Source organism: Anser anser (genome assembly GCF_964211835.1).
Source record: "Anser anser genome assembly, chromosome: 11".
In the NCBI taxonomy this organism is placed as follows: Eukaryota; Metazoa; Chordata; class Aves; order Anseriformes; family Anatidae; genus Anser; species Anser anser.
This window is the reverse complement of record NC_139732.1, coordinates 5,434,124-5,455,906: the sequence shown is the minus strand read 5'-3', so window position 1 is coordinate 5,455,906 and position 21,783 is coordinate 5,434,124. Positions and strand designations below refer to the sequence as shown.

Below are 21,783 nucleotides of genomic sequence, written 5' to 3'. Positions count from 1 at the left end.
CAACCATTAGCAATCGTATTTCTAAAGCTCAAGAGAATGCTACCATGTGTTGCTAATACACTGTTATCTAGAGAATAGAGTTGGTAATATCATCTTCAATCTCGAAATAAAGAATGAGTTTTACATAAACACAAAACTAATAACTTAAATGCCACTTAAAGTCTCATGTGTATTAAATAATGTACGTGAATTTCAAAAATATTAAAGCAACAAAGTGTGAATCAGTTTATCCATTTTAATTAATAAATACGAAATAATAGTACTTTTAAGAAAGAATATTTTCTAAATTTTAGAGAAAAAAACAGTTTTATACATCTTAGTATGAAACTTAAGACTTATGGATGCTTTTGTCTAATAAGGAAACATGGTAATCCCGTTAGACTACAGGTCTACATGAATATAACTTTATCAACCACAGTGGTGTTGTACACTTCCATAGTGACAATAAATTCTTTTCTTACTAAACAATGCATACAAAAATTCTCATTAAATTAATAATTATTAAAACTTGATGTTAAAAAGACTAACCTCAATTTGCAATTATAACATTGACTGATACCGCTGATTTAGCAGCGTGTCCGTAGAGTCAGCCTTTATTACTCAGCATTTAAAAGGGCCTCAGTGGGAGTGCTGTGTCCAGTTCCCAGAACGATAGTCAAAAAAAGAATAAAAGGAACCGTTGCAGGGAAAAAAAGACAAGAATAGTCAGAGGCCTTGCAGTGGTGACCTATGGATGGAAGGGAACTGATGTAATTTACTGAAGATTAGAGTCTTCAGAAATAGAGAAGAGGAAAAACTCTTTGTGTTCACTGAAGCATTCTATGAATGGGCTGAAGTTAAAATGGGAGACTCAGGTTATATGTGGGGAGAAACAATGTAACGGTAAGGAAGATAAACACTACAGAACAGGCATTACAAGTCACATTTTGAAATTTCTACTACAGGAGGTTTTTTTTTTTTTTTTATGAGCTGCTGAGACAAACATTTGTCAGGAATAAAGAAGGGGCACAGTTGATTCTACCTTGGAGCAGGAAGATGGGTTATATGACCTTTTGACATGCCTTTCGGACATTTTTTTTACCCTGATTTCCTACTGTAATGGGGCCCATGCAATCTTGCTACGGGGTCCATTCCATTAAGCCCTCACTACTAACTTTTGAACCTGTGGCCTAATTTCACCCCAGTTTGAGAGGAATAAGCCTCAACTTTTGCCTTTCTTGAAGTGTTATAATATAGTGGATCTAGGCTGAAATACGGGGTCCTCTTGAAAGGAGGGGAACGTGAACTCCTTGGTCTGCCTGCTGTAGAGCATCAAGATGCGAAGAGGTGAGCTGGGTGATGGACCAGTGGGTGTATGCACACAGCTGCGTTGGGTGGCTCCCTCTTGGACAGCTGTTAGTTACAGGCATGAGCGAGCCGGGCACTGAGAAGGGTTCACACATGGGGAAGCTGGAGGTGTTTCAGCAGCAAGAACACAGGAGCAAAGTGGGAGGATATTGTGGTGAGGAGAGAGGTAGGATAAAAGTCCCATAGAAACTGGGCTTAATTAGTTTCACTGCTCAAGGAAGTAATTTCTATTCAGTGAAAGGCAAATGTTTAATAATACTTATAAAACAGCAAGGCATCGATCTGATACAGGACTGTGAGACTAACTTTTTTTTTTAAGCAAAATGTTAGTGCATGTTTGCAGGATTAAAGCCTCAACCACAGATATACTTTGTAATAAACCACGCAGACTGCTGGAAATGATAAGCATTCTGGTTCTCCTATCTAAAAATACTAATTGCCACTGCTAGGGAAGCTTTTTTTCCTCCTCGTTGTCTATGAAGGACTACCTTTGAAGTTTCCAGTACTGAATAGACTTCTGTATGTTTAAAAATACGTCAAATGATTGGCCTTACTCTGAACTGAAATCAAAGTTGGAAAAAAAGCCTCTAATATTGATAACATGTTCCTTTGGGAATGTGTCCATATTCAGAACAAAAATAATACTTCATCATGATGTATTTCCTTAAGTATTCAATAAGTCAACCCCATGGTGGGTTAGCAGTCCTTGCCATGTGTATGGCTCCTCGTGAATGCTTAAGGAAAAGGCTCAGCCACCACACTGCAAAGCTTCAAGATGTGCAGGAAAAAAGTATGTGCAAATAAGTTTTACTTCTGCAGTTGTCATTCTTTGGCAATAAATAGCTAGTACTATGCTTGGGAAGGTTCTCAAACGGGGGTTGGATACATATTGTGCCACATCACTACAGTGATGTACTTCTACGAAGCTGCTTTAAAGCTAGTCATAAAAACCTCTGAATAAGAGCAGAATGGGCAGAGCTGACGTAAGAACGTTATACAAAAAGCTGTGCTGTCTGGTCCCTGAAAGGTGTGAGTAGGGTATGGAGAACCATCTGGATAACCACTTAAACCAACCAAGAAAGTGCTTGGTCAGTCAAAAAAAAAAAAAAAGACACTTATTTTTAAATATTTTACTGAAAATAAAATTAACAGTTGCTCTCCTCTGGCAAACCTCTGAATAGCTGCAGTAGCCGAACCAAGGGCCTGGTGCAGCACCGGCCCTGCACCCGGCACGCCAGGCATTCCCCTGAATTTAGTTCCACCGCAGCGCTGAAAGTTCCGCGCGCCCTGGGAGCGCCGCCGGAGCGGGGCCCAGCGTGCCGCTAAGGCCGGGGGAGGCGGCGGCGGGAGCAGCCCCTCACCCCCGTGCTGCTGGGCCGCACGGAGCCGGGGGGTGGAAGCGACCGCCCCGCGGCGCCCCCGTCACTTCGGCCGGGGCCTGGCCGCGGGGGCCGCTGAAGGCTGCGGGCAGAGGCGGGTGAGGGCCGGGCCCGGGCCGGGGGCAGCACAGGGCGGGCCGCGGCCTTTGTTTCCCCGGCGCCGCCAGCCCTGTGCCGGCAGCGGGGCGAGCCCGGGCCGCGCGGCGCCGCCGGGTGCGCGTGCGCGGGGGGGCGGGGGCGGGGGGGAGGAAGAACGGGGACGCTGCCGGGTGCGCGCCTCCGCCCGCCCGCCTCGGGAGCGCGCCTGGCAGGCAGGCAGGGAGGCAGCAGAGCTCCGCCGCAGCTGGCGCGCCCCCGTGGCGGTGTCTCGTCGGGCGGCAGGGAGCGCGCCGCGGGCTCGGGCCGGGCACCAGCGTCTGGGCGAGAGCCGCGCAGCCCCGTCGCCATCCGCGGAGCCAGGCCGCCGCAGCGGGGTCCCGCCCAGCCCGGCGCCCGCAGGTGAGCGGCCCGGGGTGGGGAGGCGGCGATGGCGGCGCGGAGGGGAGGCCCCGCAGGCCGCTGCCCGCGCGAGGCCCCGGCGAGGGGGAGCGTCAGGGCCGAGGCCCCGGCGCGGCCTAAGCGTAGCCCGGGCGGGCGGCGGGGCCCTGCTGCTGCCCGGCCGGGCCTGTGGAGACAGGCAGGGACGGAGCGAGGGAGGGAGGCCATTGTGCGGCGGGCGGAGGCCGGGCCCGGCTCCTGCCGAGGGTCCGCCGCGCCCGGGCCTGCGCGCCTGGGGCTGCCCCTTTGTGGGCCCGGCCCGGCCCGGCCGCGCTTTGTGCGAGCGGAGCGGCGCGGCCAAGGTCGGCGGGGCCCGGCGGGGCCGGGGGGCGGCCCGGGGCCTGCGCGCTCGGCCCAGGCGCTGCGGGAAGCGGTCGGGGGAGGCACCGGGCCCGGCTGCCCCGCCGCGCCGCCTCGGCTCCAGCCCGGCGGGGGCCGCGCCGCCTGCCCCGCTGCGTGCCGGGCGAGTTTAACGGCGGGGGGTCCGCGGCTCCTGCCCCTGCGCCCCTCTGGGTTAACCCTGGCTTGGAAACAATAGCGTTTGTTGGGAAACACAACGCAGTTGGGAGGAGAGCTAAGTGACTTTTCCAGTGGAGAGCTCGTGGCCCTTTTACGTATTACCAAGTCACGTTTTGCTTGTAAAACGTACCGTATTTCTTCGGTGTTCTCAGTCTCTCTTTCAAGCAGTCTTGGTGAATGCTGCCGTCCCCCTGTAACGAGCCGTTTACTTATGCACTAAATAAATAGATAAAGTGAGTTAATTTGTTTAAGGTGGCAGATGAGTGGATATTAGGAGGCTCGTAGCTAATTAGACTAGGTCATGAAGGACACGGGACGTTCCACAGGCAGGAGCATAGTTTCAGTTGTCTCTATCTCCCTCCTAAGCTCTGAGGCAAGCACGATGCATTCCAGAGGGGGAGGAAAAAGGGAAGGGGCTCTTCTCAGCCCTGAGATCTTCAAGCTGGTCTTCAAGATTTGGGGTATTGGAGTACAGGTGCTCAAACACTGAGGCCGATATTAGGGTGAAATTCAGATCTCTGAGCTAGGTATGTGCTGCAGAAAATAACTTTGGGGAGTGTACCTAAAGAAAAAACTGGATCGGATCGGGTTTTATCACTTGTTCTATGCTGTAACACTGATGTTGAAACTGAGTGCTAGAAACGATAATTACACAAACTTCAGTGGAAACTCACGTTTGTAATTACCTTCAGCGCTTTTCACAGTAGTGAGAAGTGCAGGAAAGCATAAGGGTAAGAGCTTTCACTTGTATACTTCTAGGAGCCTGTTGTGACCTAAGAATGCTAATACTGATGAGATGATGAGTATTTTCATCCTGAAAGCATGCACAGGTTACGGTGTCCATTAATCTATCGGTTGTGTTGGTAGGGTTCTAATACCGTAGTCTTATTAGACTGCACTAGAGGAGTTAGCTCAGAAATCCAGTGGCTCCAGCTAAGTAGGTGTGAACTAAGGAAAGTAAATATTTTAAATAGCAGAAGTGCTTTCTGTGCTGAAGCATGAGCATTGTTGCTGTTGTCTGCTTAGTGCGAACTGAGAAAGTAGTACTAGTCGGATATCAAAGACACCTGCTTGTAATGCACAAGAGAGGGGAGCATGGGTGAGTTTGTATCAGAAGCAACTCGTACTGGTCTGAATGCTCAAAGAAATTGAGCGGGACAGTTTTATGAGCTCTGGTCTTCACTTGAAATGTCTTGGAAGACTATACATACAACTCTTATGAGAAACGTGGCGTTCTTAATTGTAAATTAAAAGAGCTTTGTTTTATTTTTCTGCTTGTAACGTTGTTTTTGCTCTTCTAACTGTTAGCTTTAAAAGTTGGACTGTTGTGCCAAATACGTTATCATTGGGTATTTTGCTTTAGTGGTTGTCTCATTTTTGGGAGCTAAGCTGAACCAGAATAATCAAGGTAAATCAACAGTATCTGAAATTGTGGACACACATAAGGAACTAGGTTATGCAGTTGTGGTGCACCTTCCCAGCCTGTGGACAGCTGAGGTAAAAATGGTGTTTCCAGCTGTTGACCGTAGAGTTCCCTGAATCCCTGGTTAAGTGCTCCAGTGGCAGCAAAGTATCCTGTGAGGGCACCAGCAAGCTGTATTTATCTCACCTATCAGTTAAGGCCCACAGTTCAGGATTTCTTCTCTGAAATTTACTCTATTAAGCATGAACATCATATATGGAGGACATCACGTTACTGGCTATTTTTTGTTTTTAAGGAAAAATGGCATGAAGAAAAGTGAAAAATAGTTGTGGGAATAAAGAAATAGTAGGAGATATCCCTTTTAGCACTAGCAGAAATACACTGCAAGTAAAGACATTTTTACCCTTAATAAAATGTTTTGCCTCATTAATAAGAAAACTTGTAGGCAATTTACAGTGTTTCAAAGTGCATGTACTGTTAACATCTTAAATAGTGTCAGGACAGAAATGCAATTTGGGTCTGTGTTCTCTGTGTATGATATCACATGGTGGACTAGAAATGGAGAGAGAGAGACAAATACTGGTCACTGTGACTTGGTATTGCAGGTTTACCTGAGTTTTTCCTCTTAGTACCCAACTGTTTGTAACAGATCTTTCCAAGTCATTGACTTGGGGTTGTTTGCTGCCATGCTACACAGTGTTCAGATGTGAGCTATGCTAGGTAAAGAAGACAAAACCTGTAATTAATGCTACCATTAATGCTCTCTAGTTTTGTGCCACACTTCATAAAATGTAGATACATGCGCACACATACAACACACATGTTCTAGTCCAGAGAGCCTGCTGTGTTTCTGTAAAGCCCTGGACAACTATTTTAAGTATATTCCTGTTTGAGTTAATCTATAAAATGGTGATTCTTTATGGTATTACAGGAGTAATGAGAGATTTGGTTACTAATACCATAGTACTTTAATCTGATAAAGTGCTAGATAATTACAGTTAACCAAATGGTGCATTTCTGATTTTGACTCGTTTCTCTTTGTAGAAGCATAGGGCTGAGAGCTGAGCATGGAAGCTGAGATGGGCTGTGCTTTCAGTAGGGAAGTAAAATATTATTTGAATGGTGACAATTGTATTTGTCTTTTTCCATCTGGAAATGCATTAAAAAAAATACTGTAGATATATTTCTGCAGGGAAATTGATTTAGAGCAGCAAATTCACCTGTTGACAGTTGTTGTCAACCATTTCCTTTTTGGTTTGCTTTATCTAGAAACAGTTGTTTGTATCTTTTCTTATAAGAATTGGTGACCTTCCTGAGACATGAAAAGCAGTGTGTTACAGTAGCTTCTGTTGCTTAGAGAAGTAGTTATCAGCTCCTTTAATGTGAAACAGTAATTCTTTGAACTTTGGTGTGTGTGGTATAAAAATCTATAAGTTCATATTTTGACGTTCTTTCCTACATTTCTCACACACAGAGCTAAGCAGAGCAAAAATTCATTTAGTCTTTGATGAAAGACTGAAGTGGCTTTTCAGTGTTTGTATTTTGAGTGCTGTCAAGGAGGAGCATTTACAATGTCCCACTTTTTAAGAGTTATTCTCAAACACATGTTCAGATGAAATATGTCAAAGGAAAAATATATATGAAGGAAAATTGTATGTTAAGTTTTTCTAATGTGCAGATTGTCAAAAGATTGAAAAGGTTTTGACTAGAGGAAGAGTATTTTAAAGCAACTTGGTGTTAAATTAGAGGAGGGAAAGCCTGAAAATAAATTCATTTATGTAAAAATCGCTGGATGTTTAGCCTAGAATTGTAGGTGTATTTAAAGGCTTATCTTGTTCTTTGACTCTGTATTACAGATCTGTTATGAGAAGAGTGTCTGTGTTTTCCACATTTTATAAGGGATTGATAACTGAAATAATTAGGTTTAAAAGTTGGTTTGTAAATCTCAGTACATGTTGCTTTATGTCACGATGTGATGTCGGTAGTGATTTGAAGTCAGATAGCTTTATTTCTAAACGACATGATAAGTTGCTGTTGACACATCAGTGCTAGACAAGAAGTAGCAGAAGATGTAGTGCTGAGCTAGTTGGAGTGCACTGAGGGTACGGTTCTGCAGCACCTGAAGACAGTCTCTGTGCAGGATGCCAGCGATAACAGTAGTGTTACCGTTGGCAGTGAAGCTGGCACCAACGTGAATGTGAAACAGGCCTGTTTCAGTTCCAGGTTTAGTTGAAAACTAATCAATCACCTGTGAGAAATGGGTAACTATTATCTGATTCACTTCCCAGAACAGCTTGCGGCATGGTAACATAAGAGCCAGTGCTGCTGCAAGAGAAGTCATCCTCTCTCCTAGGAGCATGTGGGGTTCGGTCTAAGTGCAGGCTTACAGCCCAGTGTCGTGCCCTCTATTGCCAGCTTGTTTTTGATGTCTTCCTTGTGCCAGTGTAAGCACTCACATAGTTGTGCAAGACTGATTTTACTCAATGTGTTACCTTAAAGAGAGAGGAGACCAGTACGTGAAAGACAGGCAGCACAGCCGTCCCTTTCGGTGGCAGCTTGCTTTTGTTTCTTGCAGAAATGGTGGAATTGCACTCTGACACACTGTGTGCACGTGTCTGGAGCCATGGAGCCTGTATCTGGTGGATTGTTCTTTGTACTGTAGATAAACCATTTTCTTTTAATTGTTTGTAATGGTATCTGAAGGCTCTTAACAAATATGTAACTGAGCAGTTCTTAAAAGTGCTATTAAGATATTTAATAGCCTTTAAAGTGTGTAATACTGCTACTTTCTCTTTAAAAATGTAGTGTCTATAACTCATTGTATCAGCTTAGCACCTGGACCTTACTCCAGGGCTCCAGTCTATGAAAATGGACCTTTTTGGTGGTGGTGGTAGGTTTTTTTTTGACCAGACATGGGCCTCAGAATTTGCTAGTCTTAGGATCAGGTATCTTCTTAATTTATCTAGTGTTGTTTTGGAGATCATATTTGCAGCATACTTTTATATACATTTGGGTGTTGACACATATATTATCTCATTTTAAGGTACACGTGGTAAACTTCTCGTTTAATTAAAGCTATTTTTTTAATTGATGTGAGTTTTTACAGTAAAAAGCAGTGAAAATGCTCTTCTTAGCTGATCCTTTGATTACTGAATTATATATAACTATGATCTCTATGTATACATTGATTTTGAAAAATATTCACACATATATATGTGTATATATAGAGTTATGAAGTTAGAGTTATGAAATGAGTTCCAATTCACAGGAATTTTCCTTCCATTCTGGAGCGTGGAAGTGTCGATGCAGTTGAGAGATTTGTGTATGGCTTAGCTCTTCATGGCTGATATCTGTGTGATTATGCAAGTATGCCAAGGGTGTAATTTGAAGACTGGTTGCACGGGTGTGACTAGGGGATAATTTGGCTGGCAGATGTTGATGGTGTACTGTAAAATTTTAGTTTGGCTTTGTGCTAGGTCAAGTATGTCATTAATACCATTAAAAATGATGTTTTACAAATAAAAGTATGCATTTCATAACAGAACTTTAGATGGACATTCTTCTAAAACAGCACCTGTGAAGCAGTAATTTTAAGAGCGTTTCTATGCATGTCAAAAACAACTGCTGCCCTGGTTTTATTTTAAATCAGGAGTTCAATTTAAAGAAAAACTGCTGTTCTTTGTGCAATTATACTTCTTCCATGTGTATACACATGCTCTTCTGCCAAAAGAGTTGAGTGGGGGGAAAATATTGTTTCATGAAGGTTGTTCCTTCATATGCAGAGGAGAGTCACCTATGTAACTTTGTTCTTAACTAATTCTTGAATGCTTGATCTTCTGACCTAACACGTTTTTTATAACACTCTTGTAAAAGAAAAACTTTAAAAAAATACTAAAGGTTACAGTTAAGCTTTAATGAGTCATTGTTAGGATTCGGTGTTCCAGATCAAGCACTGCAACATAGACTTAAGTTTTGCTTTAACTACGTAACAGAAGAGGGGATGGTATTTTGCAGAGAAGGATGTAGTAATGTTTGCATCTAGAAAGTGCTGAGAAAGGGAGCATGAAGTGGCAGAAAGATGTATTTGTGCCTGTCATTTCCAAAGCATTTGTAATATCTTGTGTTTCATTTTCTGATACAGACTCAAGCCTGACTTCGGAGTGATTATGGCTGGATTTTAATTTTGTACACCGTGAAGCATTTCCCAGGCAATAAGAACACATGAAATAGCCCATTTTGTTTTGTGATTTAGATAAACCTGAAGCAAATTTAATGGGAATATAAAAAAATAAATGTAATTCTCTCACCTGAGAGCTCTTTTTCTGCTGAATATGAATCATTTGCTTCAAAAGCTGGGTTGTTGGATCTTTACAGGGAAAGTTGAGAGAATTTTTTGGTAATACAAGGATTCCTCTAAAGAGAGGTTTCTATTACCAGTTCTTCATAAAATGTCAATGTGGAGTTGATGGAAGAAAGTCTTCAGGTTAGGTAAAATAAAATTAATGAGAAGGGTGTTGCAAATGTCTCATCTCTAATTTGTCTCTTGATGTAGAAATACTGGAAGGAATAGAAGCCTCCATATGTGAGCAGGACTTGGACCATTTCTCTGGAAAGTAAGCAGTGATTGCAGTTTGGCTATTGTTGACTTTAAAGTTTGAGATGTTAAAATAATTTAACAATGATTTAACATAGTGTCACTTAGCATGTAATAACGTTTAGTTTACTACTAACCTGAAGTAAATTTGAAAAGGGTCTACAGAGTAAATTTAGTATCCTTACTGTGTTAATTCATTCCCTTTTGCATTGGTGTCTGAGACTTGCAGCTACTTACAGTGTTTTAAAACCTTGAACAGGCAGGGAAGTGCTTGCCTGCGGTGACTCAGAAACTTGTGACAGAGCAGGAACTAAACGCAGGTTTCCCATGCCGCAGACTGCTCTAGTACCACTAATTCTGCTTGTCAGGTTTCAAGGAATGCTGAATCTTCTTGTGTAACGTGGTGGTCTGTGAAGTCAGCAGTTCACAGCATATGGTTGCTGTGCCTCAGGTTGATAATGCTGGCTGAAGAGTGCTCATATTTGTGACATAAAGCCACGTTCTAACTTGTGTTTTCATGGGAAGCATGTTCTGCAGGGCTACGGACAGCAGCGCTGGTGCTCTGGACGCAAATACGACCGTGGTAACTTACCAGTAGTCAAGTTTGAGAATGCAAATAACATTGCTATAATTAATTTAAAAATAAACAAAAGACTGTTAATGGTGACAGTCGAATCCCTGTGCTACAGTACCACAGAAACACTTGATTTAAAACTAATGAGCAGGGAAAAAATAAGTCACTTAAGTAAACTGTGTTGGTTTTAGTGGAGGCACATGTACTAAAGAGAATTGACGCTAGAAACACAAGGCATGTAGATAATGGAAGTTTAAAGAAAGGAAATAGTGAAAGGTTTAAAGCTATCAAGAATGTGAAAATGCAACCGTATTTATGCAATTCTTTTACTAAGGTGATATATTTGTTATAAAGTAGACAATTTCACTGCTTTTTATTTTCTGCACTATATAATCAAAATACAAAAGCCAGTATCCCGTCCTAGATTTTTAGAGTTTTCCTTTTGAGTTACTTGTCCATAGTATTAAATCTTATTTTAAAAATGTAGAAATGCCCATTTTAAAAGTATGGACTCATTCCTTTACATCTGAAATGTTATACGCTTTATCCATTTGGTGTGTGTATGTGAAAGTAAGGATGTTGTCTTTATCTGTCATTGTTCTAAATGTTCTCACTTCAGAAGGTTAAATAGTTGGATTTAAAATATAGACATTGTACAACTTCTCCCTCAAAACTAAGGTAGTTAGAGATTCTGGGTAGGTTGGTTGCAGAAGTTCTGATAAATTATTAATTTCAGATCATGTAAAAGTTCCAGTTGTTGGTAAGAGGGACTGAAAAAGGGAAAACTGAAAACACTGGAGTTTGATTCAGTCCTCCTGTACAGATGGACATCTGTTTTTATAGGAAAGAATCAAATCTGTGAATTGGCCCCCAGTGCCACTGCTGTGGGATCTGCGGTACTTGGATGTTCTCCTTATGCACGAGTTCATGTTTGATGTACCTTGTGGCACAAAGATCTCTGCTCTCAGTTCCCGAAGCCCTCCCATGCACCCTCCACAGGCCATGTTCCCATTCTTCAGAGGGCTCCACTGTGTTCCAGGGTGCAGCCCTGCATACAGCAATTCAGAACAGATTAAAAATCACAGGAATAGATTATTATCTAAGATGGAAATATGTATGAACCTACGCAATGCACAAAATAGAGAGATCTTTAAAAAAAAAAATAGTCTATATACATAATTGTGTTCTGACTCCTCCTCCTGCAAAGCAGCTGTCTGCATTGGGATCGGTCTCTTGTGGGCCACGACTTTTTCTTTCATCAGGTCTGGTTATTTTGATGATCTGCTCCCTATTTAGTTATGCAGGAAAGTAACTGAGCATAAAACAGATCTGGAATCTGAACTGGAATAGTTATCTCTGGAAGACTTTGCATGTGAAAGCACTTCAGAGTACAGGTATTTCTTTTCGTTGCGCTTTATTGAATTAAGGTAGGCACTTCCATACCACACCCTCTTCCCTGTGTCTGCCACAGACACAGGAATGGTGATGCAATATTGCATGGCAATTACAGTATACAGCGAAGAATATAGTTTTTGCAAAGTCAGACTGAGGACAGAAACACAGCACCCAAATTGCCACACTTGGTAGGATTTGTTGTTAATGCTTACAGAGTTGTTTCGCGTGTTGTTGTTTTTTTTCTTAACTTGTATACAGAGTCCAGCTATGATATCTCAAAAAGCAGAATTAAATGCTTCCTGCTTTAGATGCTTCTGGGTGGTGGCATATGTTACAGCATGAAAAATAACTTGCTTTTTTTTCCGGTGCTGTTAATAACTTGCTTTGTAGCTGGCCACCCTGTATGCCTGCCTGCCTTTTTATTGCAACATGCTGAGCCTGGAACTTTTAAAAAGGTAACTGTTTACCTGTGTTTGTAGAAATGAGTGTTCAGAGTTACTGCTGGAAGAGGATCCTGATGTAGTGCTGTGTGCACAGTAAAAGGAAACAAAATGTTACTAAAAAATAAAACTGTTTTCCCTGATATTTGTTGTTTCTGTAGAGTTGTTTGTATTTTCATATGAAGTTTGTCTTTATTTTGTTAGATTCTGTGGTTTCTGCCATGATCTTTATTTTGAAATCAGTACTTCTGCTTTATCTCAGCAGTACTGTGCTCAAGCTCTGGCAGACTGCAGAAAAGCACTTCCAGTGTGGTGTCTAGAGGAGGCTAGCATGGGACAAGCAGTGTTTTGAATTCAAACCGTAGTTTGTGATGCTGTAGGTTCCAGGTGCAGGCATGCTGGAGGTTCAGGTGTCCTCTGTCAAGGAATGCTCTGGCTGCTGCCTGCTGGTATTGATGTGGAGGACACAGAGCTGGTGAGCTGAGAAAAGAGGAGGATTTGGTCCCAGAACCCCACTTAAGGTACAGTGCAAGAATATGCATCTTTGAACAGCGTTTCTGTATCACCATCCTGACGCCTCTGTAGTAGGTGGGGGTGTTCTGCAGTATCAGCAAGCTAAGTTATTTGCTCCTTTTGAAAAAGGAAAACTATGGTAAACTCCAACGTGGAAATGGTCCACAGCCTTTTAATGCAAGCATTTGCTTTTGATTTGTATTTAAAGAATGTTTTTTTTTCTTCCGTATTTGTAGCTATATGTAATGGAAAAAGTTGTTTCACTAGCCTAACTTTATTTTATTCCAATAGACTGCCAAATATCAATAATTTTTGCTATTGTTGCTTATACCAGTTTGTTTAACGTATCACTGTTTTCTTTTTCTAGTGGAGGCATTTGATAAGTTGCTTTTGGTCTAGCTTGAATTTTCAGAAACGTCCTTTATAGTTCCCTTAGCTTTCTCCTTCCAAGCTCAAAAGGAGGGGGAGATAAATGTCATGTATTGCTTTATAATAATTTGTTGATGGTCTGAATTGACAAAGAAACATGTTTTCTTATTTAGTTCTAAGCATTACTATAAGACCTGTGAGAGCTGGGGTGTTCTCTGATTGTGTAGTACAGTGAGTGGGCAAAACTTAGTTTTTTGCTATTGATCAGACATTTCTAGTTTTCATTGTAGAATGAAATTTGGGGGTTTATTAGTTAGTTATTTATTGTCTGTGTACTTTGTTTCTGAGCTCATCTTTCATTGCAAGACTGGAATTATCCCAACAGTTTAGTCTGATATCCCAGGCTAGCAGAGTATAGGTTATTCGCTTCTTGAAATTGATAAAGTTCTTTGCATTTAAAAATGAATGCCACGTTTTATGTGGTTGTTGTACATCTTCTATAGGATGTTCTTCCTTCCTAATTGTACATTATAAGGTTGTTGGGAAGAAAATCTTTGGCAGCTAGAAATAGGCCACCTTCTGGCTGGATGTTCAACTATTCTTCTATCTATGCCAGAATATTAATGATTAATATTAACAACACTGGCCAAGGCTCAAGTTTTTGTATTGGATTAGAAACAGGTCACTATAATTTAATGGGCGTAATAATATACTGATTTTGTTTACAGAGTGCTGTTTGCATTTGCTACGTAACGTGTGCTGAATTTGGAGACGATCTGGATTGCCCACTAGCAGTGACTCACTGGTGATAGCATTCTGTGCAAGAGGACAGACTGGATAGCATCAGACACATGTTGAGGTTTAGGGTCTGGTGGTTCGCTGCAGATGTAGCCACAAAGAGCATGACCGGTCCCATGATTGTAAATCCATGGGGGTTTCCTTTCCTGATTATTAGGAGGAGGTGTTCATAGAGAGCTGCTTTCTGGAGGCAAGAAATAAGTACCTGCAATTTCAGGCAGACGGGGTCACTACAAGGTAGTGGAAATTACAGTAACCTTGTATGACAAGGAGGTGAGCTGGAGAGGTGATACTTTCCAAAATTCATTTGGAAATGAATTTGGAATATTAATTTTCATTTCCAAAATGAAATAATCATGAGATCTGCCTATTTTTTTTATTTTTTTAAATTGTTCTGGCTTTTGGTTGTTATGGAGAGCAGCCCTGAGGTGTCTGAAATAACAGAGTATCGTTAAGGGCACCAAAGCAAACGGTGTCTGGAAGGGTTGGAAAAATTCTTAATTCATAAATTAAAAACAATAGATGGAGACTAAATTGGGTTATGTAGTTGATTAATAATTTATGTCATGATCTGTAAATGCTTCTAAAATTTTGAAGCAGGTCAGTACGCACAGAGGCTGTGTGAGCAGCAATGTACTTTTGTGTCTAACAGCGTCGGGTTTCCATAGGGAGCCATACATTTGACGTTAACCATGCCAGGCTCTTTGTGATCTAAAGTTTTCCAGAATTCAAAATGGAAAAAAATTGGGCCCCCAAATGAGTTTAAAAATAACAGAAATAAAAAAAAAAATACTTTGAAGTTGCTCTCTGAGATACTTGTGCATAATACACTTAGTGCCGTATGTATGTGCTGAGGCGTGGTAGTGGTGAGGGCAATATATGGTATTTTCAATAGAGCCTGCTGAAACCTCTTTCCCTTCTGTTTTGCTGTACATTGGGTGAATATGAGTGCAAGAGAGGGGACAGAGGAAAGATAAATTGCTTGGAAAATTATTTTCAGAAATATTAAGCACATGCAGTTGGGCAACTGGCTTGTACATAGTGCTGTAGTCCTGGAGTCTCTATCGCCAGCAGATTAAGACTTTTTCATAATTGAGCAGCCATGGAACAAAAATACGGTGTCCTAAGGACTTTTAATATGAAATTAACCTAGTGCCACTTTAAAAATGGCAAGGAAGTTCCCTACTTAAAATACACTGGTGCCCCTTTTTAATAGGAACAAAGTGTGCTTTTTAATTACCTTCATTCTTAAGATAATATTCACTTGGGTTTTCTTTATCAGTAACACTTGGAGTTACTTGAGCATGAGATTATGTACTTTGTATGTATGTGTATACATACACACTCACCATCCTTTTTTCTAAATAGGCACACATGCTTCTGTTGCATTCAGTAAACCTTCCTTCTGCCACCAGGGCAATATCAGTGGGTTTTGAATCTTTTTAATTTGTTGCATGTAATATTTACAGATGTTACAGGTATTACATTATACAAATTTCTGATGATGTTCTCTAACTTTTCTGTATCTACTTTCATGTTATTATTTAGACTAGTCTAATCATTATTTTCAACAGTTCATTTAGCCTTTGGGTTTTGACATTCTTTGGCTGATGTAGCATCTCAGAGAGTAAACCGTCAGTGTTTGCCACAAGTTTGAACATTGTTATGAAGTGATCTAATTTCCAGTGCTCTGTAATGGGTATTTAAAAAAAAAAAGTCTGATTTTCAAATATGATTGTACAGTTGAAAAAGTTAAAAGATTTTGTATTATCTTGTTGATCGCTGTAAGGCATTAAGAGTTTATAAATTTTGAATGTGAGTCTCTGGATTCAATTAGTTCCAAAATGTGATTGAAGATTTTATTGCATTACATCTAGAAACTTGTGATAAGGCATTTTTTCTGTCCTTGAACCATTCTTTCAGCATTATATAATTAGATATTTTTTTTCTGTCCCAGCCATTAAGATGAGTATGTGAAATTTTGTGGGTTTTGTGGTGTTTCCTTTTTTTCCCAAAACTCATATTCAGTTACCCTCTCAAAAGGAATTTAAAACACTAACCCCAAGTCTATTCAAAATGAGTGAAGATATTTCAGAAGTGGCTGGTGTTAACCTGAAGCTGTCGAAGGTGCCCTCTATTTCTGTGAGATGGGAGAGATTTAGTTTCAAGGATGGGTCTGGAGTTAATGCCTTTGAAAGGTGAGAAACTGAGCGGGTGTCAGTCTATTCACGTACGCTGCCGTTACTGCCATGGCATGTGAGATCTTCTCTCTTTATGAACTTTTCTTGAAACTGCTTTCCTCTTGTCTGCACCTCAGCCCAGCTTTTTCCCCAGTCAGATTCCCACCTCTTCCCGTTCGCATCGTGGTTCTTCTCACCCTGCTGGGGCTGCGCAGACTCCGCAGGCCCCGTGCCCCAGGTCACAGTGCATTGAGGGGTGCGTGCTGGTGGCTTTGCTCGGGACAGCCGCGGGAGGGAGAGCCCAGGGCCTGTGTCCAGCACTCCAGGGCGCAATCCTGGTCAATTTCTTAAAGGCCATTTCTGTGGCTTTTCTCAACCATGCCTGCTTTGGCTGGAAACTGTCTTGACACGTAACAGGTGGGGATGTTGCACATTGCACATATGGTGGTGAATGTTAAACATTGCTTGTATTTCGTTAGTTACTGACCTTTCTGGAAGGTGGCCTCTATTTGCATGTTACAGGGTTGATACAAGGTTCCACAGCCTTTCTTCAGCAGGATGTGATTTTTGAGCAGGAGGAAAGCATTATTAAGGTGACTTTCTTGACCCAGAGGCTGTCGCCTCAGTTTGTGTGCTGACAAAACCACTGATCGCAACACGCCTTGGCTGAAGCTGGTACCCCCACGGTGCTGCCTCAGCCCGGAGCCCTGTGCAGCTGTGCTCTGGTGCCGTCCCATTGCTCTGCCCTGGGGTTGCCCCGGTGGTGGTTTGGGCACCTGGTGCTGCAGCCATGGGGCTGTGCCTTGCTGGGCTCCATGGGAACCACTGGCTGGCCCCAGTGGGAACTGGGCCTTGGGGTGGTGCTTTGGCCCATGGCGCAGCGGGGGGGTGCATTTTGGGGTGCAGGGGGCTTTCCACGAGAGGTTGGTGCCTGCTGCTTCTGCCAAGGGCATTGCTCTTCCTTGATCTAGAACAAGGAATTCTTAAAATACCATTTTTCCCTTTTCACTCTTCCCATTGGGTGAACTTTTATAAATTTGTACAGTATTTGAATAATTTGTGTTGTGGGAACTAGTTTTTTTGCAGACGCACACCCGGCACTCTGTAGATTGTCAGTGCTGCCTGGAGACTTATCTCCACTGTGGGGGAACAGAGTAATAGTGCATGTAGTTTGGTTTGTTTTGGTTTTACCTATAGCAAGGCTTTTATAACTAAAAATACCTTTAAACTTTATTTCCAGTTTTACTTGGTTTGTAATTATATTTTTTGGGGAATTCAGCAGGGGTGAATAGAGGTTAACTGTGTTACACTATTAGCACTTCTACTTGTGATAAACTTGTATCTGTTAAGACAGCTATAAACAATCAATTTATTTGCCATCATGATGCATTATTCATCTTTTATGTTAACAGGGGAGATGAAAATGTAGGCTCTGGGCAGGTTTAGGCTTGGTAAATTACAGTTTATAGATTTATTCAGTTTCTTCAATGCTTGTTAATCTCAATGGTCTGGTTCACAGATTTCCTGCTCATTTCCATTCCCCGCTCATTTGGATGGCCCTTGGTTGTGGAATTTGTGCGTAAAGGCTGGTCCCATTCAGAAGTGGTAAAGCACAGCTGTACAATTCTCATCTTCCTCAGTGCTTTTGGAGCTTAGAAAGCTGAAGTGCGAAGTGCCTCTGTGCATAAGGTCTTTTGCAAAGCTTGTAGGTTGCTTAATTTAACTGTTGTATGGGCTCTGGGAGGTGTAATTAGGCAAACCAAAGCTCACCAAGCTAGTCTGACTGCCTAGGAAACTGGTCTGACACCCTGGTTTTCACCAGTGTTATCTGTGGGTTATTGGGGGTCCCTGGATCAGGATGTATGGGTTCAGGTAAGATGAAGTGTGCACAAGCTTTTCTGAAATGTTTGCAATTTCTGAAAGGAAATGTTTTTAGAATTTTATGTATGAATATGCATGCAATTTCTAAGCTCTTCCCAAGCAAATGGCATGGTAAGAGTTTGTTCTGCTGTGTACAATCATTCTGTGTATAATTTGTTCTCCTAGACCACAGAACTGCAGTGTGCCATCGTGAGTCTCCCACCTACGGGTGTTGGGGAAAAATAGCAGCAGTGATCAGTTGTCATAGGGGCTTATCATTTGAATCCCTGTGCTGCAGCAAGCTGGTGCAGTATCACTTCCCCAGAACGTAGATTTGATTTGTCACAGATAACTTGAACTTTCCATCTCGGTAGAATGCCTTACAGTAGGAAAATATGGCTAAAGAAACAAGCCTTCCTTTCCTATCTCGACAATATCAGTTAAGGTCCAGCAACGCAAACCATTGTATGGCTTCATTTCCAAAGATGAGAACTGGGTATTGTGTGTCCAACAAGTTGGAGTTGAAAGAGACTTGGGAGGGGTGAGATGCTGCTGCTAGTGGGTGTGTGAGACACAGTCAGCAGCTGAACACCGAATCTTAGCCACCCATGTTTTACTAGCCTCTGGATTAGAGAGCTGGTTTTGTAGAAGGGTAAAATTGCCTGCTTATGGTTGGTTACTTTGAGAACGTCAAGGGATAAGTTATTTTGCCTGTTGGGATCTCTTTGTTTGTTCACTTGATGCCCTGAATAACGTGTGTCTTGCAAAAGCATGCACAGTATGCTGCGTTGAGGTATCTGGTCCAAGTATGAGTAAGTTTGTTTGTGGTTGAAATGATTCTAAATATGGGAAGCTTGCCTATTGCCTAATATTCCCATGTCAAATACAAAGGAGATTAAAGATGAGGTTTATTTTGAGAGCTTTATACATACATGATGGGTACAGAGCTGGTGTACTTGCAGAGAAACACTTAAGGTGGTTGAGAATGTCACTGTGTAATGAAATCCAATTTTGGATAGCATTTTACTTAACGTAAAGTTCATTTTTTCAAAATTGAGGGATTATTTTGCCTGGTACTACTAGTGATTCCTTTTGCACAAGTAGGAGGAGAGTTGAGGGGGTGCAGTACAAAGTGTAGCATGTATATTTGGTAAGAAATATGGGACTTTTACCACTGTTGAACCCTTGAGAGAACTATTTGGTCAGACAGCCGTTAACTTCGGTTTGAGGACATTTGAAAAAATTGAACTTTAGTTCTGTTCCACTGAATGGAAAACTTCATAAACAGTGCCTTTTCAAGGTACTGGGCATACTTGAGTGCTTAAATGTTAAAACTAATTCTCAAATTTCATCTTGTGAATTTCTTTGTTTGGGATATTCAATTAAATGTTTTGTGTTTCTTTTCTGGTATTTTCGCAAATGGTTTAGTTCAGCAAGTGGAAGCAATAGCTGTGCTTAAGCTGTAGGACTTAAAAATAAGAAAATGAGTCGGTATTCTATCCTGGGAAAAAGCAGTGTAGTGATCTTTTTATTTGTGTTTTTCCTTGTTACTTTTTTTTAATGGTTATACAGTAAACATGATTACTGAGGTCCTATCCTGAAGTTTGCGTGTTCATTAAAAATGGCTAGTTTCTTATCTCACTAAATACACAGCAACTTAAAATTCAGCTTGAGAATTGTTGTGTAGTGTACCCGTTTGTTACAGTCAAGTGATCTGGATGGAATGTTTTGAAAGTACAATAGTAAAAAACAAAACACTCCCACCCCCCAAACAACAACACAAAAAACAACACAAACCTTTAAGGATTTCAGTTACATTAAGCATATCTTTACTCATTTACCCTGCAGCTTCCAATAGGTAAATTCCACTTCAGAGTAACTAGCAGAAATTCATCCCTTGTTAAATTTGCATGGCATAGATCTGTCTGTTCTGTGGAGCACAGCTGATAATCTACATGTAAAGTACCCACAGTTGGCATTACATATTTAGGGTTTGCTTCCATTTCTATCTAGTTTCTTTTGAACCTTCTTTGTAAATCAAGAAATAGTGTATGCAGAAGAAAACAAAATGCATTTAGATGTAATCTCTACTCTATCCTCATTCTTTTTTTTCCTCTCTTCTCTTACAGAAATGAGCCGTCAGACTGCTACAGCACTACCTACAGGTACTTCAAAGTGTACGCCATCACAGAGGGTGCCTGCACTGACTGGCACTACAGCTTCCAATAATGACTTGGCTAGTCTCTTTGAGTGTCCTGTTTGTTTTGACTATGTGCTGCCACCAATTCTTCAGTGTCAGAGTGGCCATCTTGTTTGTAGCAACTGTCGCCCCAAACTTACGTGCTGTCCAACTTGCCGAGGCCCGCTGGGCTCCATTCGTAACCTGGCTATGGAGAAAGTTGCCAATTCTGTACTATTCCCATGTAAATATGCCTCTTCCGGATGTGAGATAACTTTGCCACACACAGAAAAAGCAGACCATGAGGAGCTGTGTGAGTTTAGGCCTTATTCCTGTCCATGTCCTGGTGCTTCATGTAAATGGCAAGGTTCTCTGGATGCTGTAATGCCACATCTGATGCATCAACATAAGTCAATTACTACACTTCAGGGAGAAGATATAGTGTTCCTTGCTACAGACATTAATCTTCCTGGTGCTGTTGACTGGGTTATGATGCAGTCTTGTTTTGGCTTTCATTTCATGTTAGTATTGGAGAAACAGGAAAAATATGATGGTCACCAGCAGTTCTTTGCGATTGTACAGCTGATAGGAACACGCAAGCAAGCAGAAAACTTTGCTTATCGACTTGAGTTAAACGGTCATAGGCGGCGATTGACTTGGGAAGCAACTCCTCGATCTATCCATGAGGGAATTGCAACAGCCATTATGAATAGTGACTGTCTAGTCTTTGACACCAGCATTGCACAGCTCTTTGCAGAAAATGGCAATTTAGGCATCAATGTAACTATATCAATGTGTTGAAATGGCAATCAAACCTTTTCAGGCCAGTGTTGAAAACAGTCGCATTTAACTTAGCAGAAACTAGGGTAACCATCGTTGACTGTCAGACAAATTATTTGGTAGATGGAGGATAGACATATATGAAGGTAAATAAAAGGAAAGGCTGTTAAATTACAGGAAGCAGTTGCATGTAGTAACACTAATATATTTAAATAAGTCAACAGTAAACCACTGAAAATATATATACACCCAAAATGGGCATCTTTTGTATTAAGAATTGATTCTACAGGAAATGTTGTAAAATAATTCTAAAAACTTGTTTGTAGATTGATTGTACTGTTGAAAAGGATACTGTTTCGTGTTTTTGTTCGTGTTCTTTTCCTCCCCCTTTGACTGACAAGCCATGTTGAGCGGTTTGGTCTCTGGCCGCTGCGTCCCGCTCCCCTCCTCCCCCCCTCCTTTGTAAGTCACTACATAGTATTGCTGCTGTTTGTGTATATTTTTTGTGTATTTGCTAATTTTTATTAACTTCTAGTTTTTCATTAAATAAATATGACTTTCTTTTCTGTAATTCAGGTTTTTCTCTTTTTTTTGTATCTTTTTAAAATTAACTACAGGTGTCATCTTTTGATATGCATAATTGCTATGGTAAAATTAATATTTCTGTATGTTTGGTAAATTTTGTCTCTTTCCAGTAGTCAATTCATTGGTGATACTGTTCTTAACTGAGCTATTTTGTGAATGTATTGAACTTGAAAGGAGTAATTATGTTCAAAGATGTATCAGGAAAGAAAGCTCCTTTAAAAACAGGTCTAGATGTTGTTGTACTTTGAGTTATGATCTAACATAAATGAATTACCAAGATTTTTCCAAATTAAAAAAAAAAAAAAACACGT

The 21,783-nt window shown here is 41.4% G+C and overlaps 1 protein-coding gene across 8 annotated transcripts in view; it reads left to right on the top strand.

Annotated features, from left to right (window-relative positions):
- The window catches only part of SIAH1 (siah E3 ubiquitin protein ligase 1), a 64,919-nt gene extending 43,461 nt beyond the window's left edge, over positions 1 to 21,458 (top strand). For 2 of the 8 annotated variants that reach the window (XM_083852241.1, XM_083852243.1), the window contains exon 2: positions 20,058 to 21,458. In XM_083852241.1, the coding sequence (XP_083708367.1) occupies positions 20,060 to 20,908 (849 nt within the window). In that variant the 5' untranslated portion in view covers positions 20,058 to 20,059 and the 3' untranslated portion in view covers positions 20,909 to 21,458. Of the gene's footprint in view, positions 1 to 2,185; positions 2,825 to 2,964; positions 3,225 to 9,757; positions 9,819 to 11,999; positions 12,730 to 12,765; positions 17,758 to 20,057 lie in introns of those variants that run through there. The other 6 variants (XM_083852237.1, XM_083852240.1, XM_083852242.1 and 3 more) reach the window with 6 other exon arrangements.
- Positions 21,459 to 21,783: the final 325 nt, after the last annotated feature.